Genomic DNA, 6,797 nt, shown 5'->3' on the forward strand with positions numbered 1-6,797 from the left:
GTTGCTCTATTAGCCGGTAACCCCTCCCAAGATGGGAAAGAGAATTGGGAAAAAGAAGATGAGACTTGTGAGCTGAAATGAAAATGCTAATATAAAGTAAACAAAGTCATACGCAGCCCAGTTAATGTACAGTGCTCACAGAAAAACCATCCTCAGGAGCAGAATGACTGATCCCCTTCAGGGATCGGGAGAAACAGGGGGAGAAACCTCCATCCTCACCAACTTCCCCCTTTATACTGAACATGAGATTTATGGGATCAACTACACCTGTGGCCAGCTCGGGCCAGCTGCCCTGGCTGCCTCCAAACCCCTAACAGTCTGCAGACCATGGCATCTTGCCCCAGTGAAACCAGGACAAAGGAGTACACACATAAAAATAAAATGAAGACGTTTTAATAGGACTCAATCTAATCAGTATTGTGTGCTCCAAATATACTAAGTCTTTTTTAAAACCCCAGGAAATTAACTAATAGACAACATCCATAGCATCCATAACGCCGGATTTAATCTCAACAGTGTCTTCCATTACCCATATTATTCATATTTTAAAACTGAATTCATGTTTTAAAATACATGTTTATTGCACTCAAAACAATAACCACAGTTTAATGTCACGCACCCTTCAACAGATACCTTCAAAACACATTCATCACTTTTCAGAATGGAAATACACACAGTAGAATAGAAGCATTAAGTCAGAGAAGCATTAAAGCAAAAGGAAAATTCAGTCAACTAATAGATGAAAAAAGGAATGAAATCACAACCATCAAGCGTTAAGGCCCAACTCCTCCTACTGAAGCCAATAACAATTAAGCATAAAACATCGTCTTAAAATGCAATCACAGATACTACTAAAACACTCTAGAATGAGAGCGGGTGTACTACCAAAATATATATATATATATCAAATACATTGGCACTTAAAGCGATTTAAATTATTTCACTATAAGCTAACAAATTGCCTTCTACACCCACAACATATCATCACCTTGACACACAGTATTAACTAAATATTTCTATTGCATTTTGCTATTAGAAGATACGATACCTCCGTCTGAAGTATGGCAGCTCTCTGTTCTTTGGCAGTAAGTGACTCTTTAAGCACTTCAATGTGTTGCTTGCAATCTGAATTCTGATTGCTAAGGGTTTCAAGCTTAGTTTGTAAGGCAAGAAGTTCTGATTCTTTCTTTGAGAGTTCTTGTTTCAGTTGGTCGATCTGTAATGGGAAGGAAAATTAAAAATCTTTGATCATTAATTTTATTTCCAATTAGTAATTGCACTTGAAATCTGAAAGGTGTGCATGACCATGACAACTCAGACACCTGTAAATTCTGGAAGAGAATTAAGATTCAGACTTTTTATACTCATAACTTTAACTGAGTTTCTTGTAATTTAATGTACCCTGTCTTAAGAATGATTGCCCTGCTGTTACAGAAGTTAAAAGCAAACTCTCAAAGATTATACATAAAGATTTGGCCTATAAATTCACCATGGACCTCACTTAAGTTCAAAGGAATTTATCCTCAGTGAGGCAAGCCTGGCAGGACAGCAAAAATATATAGGAAAAAAAGTGATCATAAAAGTATAAATTCAATCCAATAGCTTACTTCTTCCAACAGCATGATTCTTGTGACTTATCATTGGCCAGAGTGAAACTTTTTTTAGGTGCCTGATAAGGAAAAGCAGGTATCTTAGTAAGGAGAGGAAAACTGAGAAGTGGAATTTTAAGCTTACTTTTCTTGCAAGTGTGCTGCTGCCCACCATCCCCACCTCCTTTTTTTCCTCCCTGGCAGTTCATAATGGAATTCTCAGGTACCAGGAAAACCAAGCCAAAAAGATTAACTTAAGAGAAGTCTGGGGAAAACATTGTAAAAACAAAAAAATTCCATAGTGAAAGGTCTGTGAGATTATAAAAGCATATCCTAGGGGAAACAGCAGAAACTTGGTCACTAAGACAGAGCTTCTGAATTTAAGGGAATTTAAGGTTCATCAGTGAATGTCACAGAACTGTTATTATTCTTCCCTTTCTACAATGATAAACAGGAGAATTAGTCACAGAACACAAAAGCATGGTAGATTTAGAATACACAAATCTGAATAAAGCACTGGACAATACACAGTATGATGCTAAAGGATGGTGAATTAGGTGACATATAGCCATTCTTCTTAAAGTAATGAAATAACACTGGTCACCGGATGAGTTCAGATACATCACCTCATGAGGATTATTCAAATTAAAATGCCTCAGTGCACCTGCATAAGTCAGAGAAACCACAACTTCATTTATATTTGGAAAGTTTTCTTCCTGACCGTAAAGCCCAGATATGTTTTTTTAAAAGTCAAGTTTCAATTCTGCAACAATCAGAGAAGGGCTAGAAGAGCTCTTTCTATTCTATTCCATTGGCTGTATCCCAACAGACATTCTGGATGCAAGAACTCTAGAAGGGATACATGAAAGGTGATTCAAAAATCCTCAGGGAAAAAAAAAAGAATATGTATCCACAGGCTGATCCTACTCAACCACATCCTAAAGTTCCTCCTACAAAAATATTTCACAGATTCAATATTGTACGGCACTGTCATTAGAAACATTCACTGATGATAAAAATATTTCTATTTTATTTTACATTGCAAGCATATCCTTAAAAATTTTTTAAAAAAATATTTATTCCAATTGTAGTCCATACGCTTGTCTACATATTTATTCTTATTTCTCTTTATAAATCCCAGTATGTTTGTCTAGCTCTTTAAGGTACTTGGTTAGCTACCTCTGAGCTACTGTATAAAAATCAAGAATCTATACTGACACCAAAAGCCATCACCTTCACAGAAAATGTCAATAGTGCTGTTAGGAAACTGCTAGAGAAAACTTTCTCTCGAAAGCAATCTTCATCCCTTGCCAGAACATGTGAGCAAGTACAGCAACCGAGACAAAAAATGTAGACAAAATGAAAAATGGAAAAATTTGTCTACAAGATATAAAGACAAAATGTAGATCTGCAAGCAATCTGAATTACATCACATGCTTTATACAAGATCCATGTGAACATCACAGGTGCTTCATCTCTCCTAGAAACTCTTCCCACTTTTTTTCCATGACACAACCCACACCCTGAGAAATAACAATGACAAAAAAAAAAAAAAAGAGCTTCATTTTCATAGCAGGTATGTTCTTTGTGTTTTAGAAACAGAATCTGTTTAGTATAAAGTTCTGGCTACAAGACCTAAAAATTGCCAGGAGTTTTATGAGTGTTACAGCTCTCAAAAAATTAAAATAAATAAAACACATGCACAAAAATGTCTTGAGTTATTGTGCTTTTGGCTGGTGTTTTATTAAAATAAAGTATAATGGCATAAACATACTAAAACTTCAATTTAAAAGAATAAGGTATCAAAAATACCAGAGGCATAAGAAACCACACATTTTCGTAGATTTTTATAGACCGGGTATATTTGCTTTTTTAAAATTCTACATGGTCAATTAGTGTGCAAAAAAAAAAAAATTAAACAGGGCATGAAACAAATTTCTGTCTCCAGCAGATGTGCAAACGTTTTCACTTGACTGTATCTTAGGTGGTGTGGAAGACCAACATTCAGGATACAATGAGATCTCCCAATCTCAGTATAAAAAAAGACAAAGGCAAAAATATTTTTGTACTTTATAAAAGCTATAAAATCTACAAGTCTGAGTATAAACACTGTAGCATCTAAAGAACTTTCAAGTTTGTCCTCTGACCCTGACCTTTCCACTATCTCATGTATTTCATATGTGTAATTTGCTTGTCACCGCTTTTTCAACATTGGCCAATATAACCTTGCTTAACCTCCTTTCCTGAAACCCTAGGTCCTTTATCTTCCATCTCAATTTAGCATTCTCTGTCACCTCCCATAATTTCAGTTGCTTAGATACTAGTATTTCCAGAAAACTGTTATCCTTTTTCTTACATGATATTACATCGAGCAAGTGGGAAACAAAGAAAACAAAACAATCAGAGCTTTTCCCCTGAACAGCATCTATCAAAATTAATGGGCTAAATATTTAAGCAAATAATTTCTAAAAATAAAATTATGATAATTTATGCATCATAAGGATCTGATCTTATGTGACAAATGACAACTGCTTCTTAAAGCAAAGAATTTAAGGAAAAATAGTTTCAATGATGAAATGGCTGTTTACAGTAGAGTCTACAAGTCTATCTGTATATTCTGTAGGTTATATTGCTCAAGGTTTATTTTTAAAGGTTTTTTTATCAGATTTAAGAAAAAAATAAAACGCTATCATTCTTTTCCTGTATATTTATCAGATCTGTATATTTATGATATTTACAGAAAAAAAATGCTGTAGGACTTTCCTGCACATTTCTTCTATGGGATCTCCTAGAACTTGTGTGCTTCCTTCATACAGTGTGAAAAGTTCTTCTACATAGACATTAATTACAGAGTGCCATGTTACAGACTTATTAATTCTTGAAACTTATCTTAAAGGTAATTTGCTGTAGCTGTACTAAACAATCACTAGATTTTCACACTTATTCATGTCAATAGCATTAGAGTTCTAATACTTAAAGAATGACTTGAATTCCAGAGTGCAAGCTCACACCTGAAAAAAATGCATGTGTTCCTTTAAATACCTGCCAGCTAGGCAATTGACAGACCCTAGTAAGAGAAGGAAGTCTTGTAAATTAGAAATTATTTTTTAAAATGTATGAAGAGAACATATAATTCTTTACGTTCTCTTAATATCCTTAATGAAGATATTTGAAGTTTCATATCCTTTAGTCATGAGAAATTTAAGACGTATTTTGACAGCTTTGGTATCATGTGAGTGATGGCAATTTTTGTCCCCTCAAAAAAAGAGCAAGAAGAGTCCTCATCAAGTAGGGGGAAAAAAAATCTAAACAAGTTTTCTTTCTCATTTCTAAAAATTTTATTTAACTGCAAGTCAAAACTAAAGCTTACATTTGGACGGAGTTAATACTACTAAGAAATAGCTAAGAACAGGAACATTTCTCAACATTCTCTGCCACTCGTGTATAATAAACAATATTTAGTATTGGCCTCCATTTAATACCTTCCCATTTATTTAAATCACAGATTTAAAATGAGTTATACTTCAAAAATAAATGTGAAGTATTAAGAGCTTTATAGCACCTAAAACTGTCAACTGTGAGGAGAGTTTTGTTCTGCTCTTTGTCATCAATCAAGACTTATGTTTATCAGAATTTATCAACAATCTCAGGTTCAACAGATCAGGTATAATAAGATCTGTTTGCTGACAGCTGCATAAATACTTTTCCACCTTGAAAGGATCTCAGATGAATGATAGAAATAATATCTTCTGCTGCAAATCTCAATTTTAAGTGGAAGAAAAGGACTGGTGAAAGAAAACAGCCAAAGTTTCATCAGAATGTGGCATTTATCAAAGATTGTAAGATTGTGACAAAACAAGGGATGTTTAATACTCTTCATATCTGCTTTCTGTGCCACAGAAATATAACGAACCTTCTCCTCTCAAAACATCAGAAGACTGTTAAAAAAATATAGGTTTTCTAAATTATTTTTACATCAAACAGATTTGCTGAGACGCATTAGAACTTTTGCTGAAAATTATTAAACCTGAATTGCTTCGAAATAGACAATATTTTAAAAGCCAAATTATTTTTCCAGATGATAATGCTATTTGGGAACTTTAGCTACTTTCCAGTAGCTTAAGAGATACTTCTTTCAACAGATTTTTTTTTTTTTAAAAAAAAAACAAATCTGTATGAATTCCACACGGTCATTAACACCTCCATTTCTTCTGTAGCATAAATCCCCAGGGGAAGATAAAAATATGCCCTAGTGTCCCAAGGCACCAGCATTTCCCATAATGTGGCTTACAAGACACTCCTGTTTCCAAACTGGGAGACAGTAAGCTCTTCTGAGATGGAAAAATTTTCATTATCCAATACCACACAAAGATAAATTTTCTTATTCCTACACTCAGTGTGGAATTTAGAAAAAGTAAAAGCATCTTGTCAAGAAGATAATGAAATCTAATTTACACAAGAAAACAGAAAATCCAACTCAGATTCTCCAGCAGATGCTGCCACTCTTTTATTCTCTGACTGTAGACAAGCTGCAGACCTTCTCTGAGTCTTAGCTTGCCCAACTCTGAAAGTGAATTAATTATATTTAGCTACCTGGTACTGCAAATTTTGTACTTAAACAGCAACACTTCTATGTCTTTCTAGTGTCAACAGACAATGGCAGGCAGAGAATACGCTTGAAGCCAAGCAACCCCTGCTTTTTTTGCTCATGTGGCCTCTAGAAAGGTCATAGTACCAACTACTCTTCAAGTGGATTTTTTCAGAGCTGTAAGTATATATTTCAGAAAAAGTGAATGAATCTATCTCAGTGCCCTAGGATTTCACAAAATCACAGAATGTTAGGGGTTGGAAGGGACCTCCAGAGACCATCAAGTCCAACCCCCCTGCCAGAGCAGGACCATCTAGTCTAGGGCAGGTCACACAGGAATGCATCCAGACGGGTCTTCAAAGTCTCCAAGGTAGGAGACTTCACAACCTCCCTCGGGAGCCTGTTCCAGTGCTCTGGAACCCTTACAGCAAGGAAATTCTTCCTCATGTTGAGGTGGAACTTCCTGTGCTCCAGTTTGTGTGCATTGCCCCGTGTCCTATTGCAGGGCATAAGTGAGAAGAGATTGCCCCTTCCTTCCTGACACCCAGCCTGTATATATTTATCCACATTAATTAGATCCCCCCTAAGTCTTCTCTTCTCCAGACTAAAAAGCCCCAGGT

General features: G+C 35.3%; 1 protein-coding gene across 1 annotated transcript in view; it reads right to left on the minus strand.

Annotated features, from left to right (window-relative positions):
• Window positions 1-1,048: 1,048 nt before the first annotated feature.
• The window catches only part of LOC103771646 (ERC protein 2-like), a gene marked incomplete at its 3' end in the record, with an annotated part of 20,049 nt that continues 14,300 nt past the window's right edge, over window positions 1,049-6,797 (minus strand). The window contains exon 3 of the mRNA XM_008938948.1: window positions 1,049-1,216. Coding sequence (XP_008937196.1) covers window positions 1,049-1,216 — 168 coding nt within the window. The remainder of the gene's footprint in view (window positions 1,217-6,797) is intronic.

Source organism: Merops nubicus, unplaced genomic scaffold (genome assembly GCF_000691845.1).
Source record: "Merops nubicus isolate BGI_N331 unplaced genomic scaffold, ASM69184v1 scaffold38634, whole genome shotgun sequence".
Lineage (NCBI taxonomy): Eukaryota > Metazoa > Chordata > Aves > Coraciiformes > Meropidae > Merops > Merops nubicus.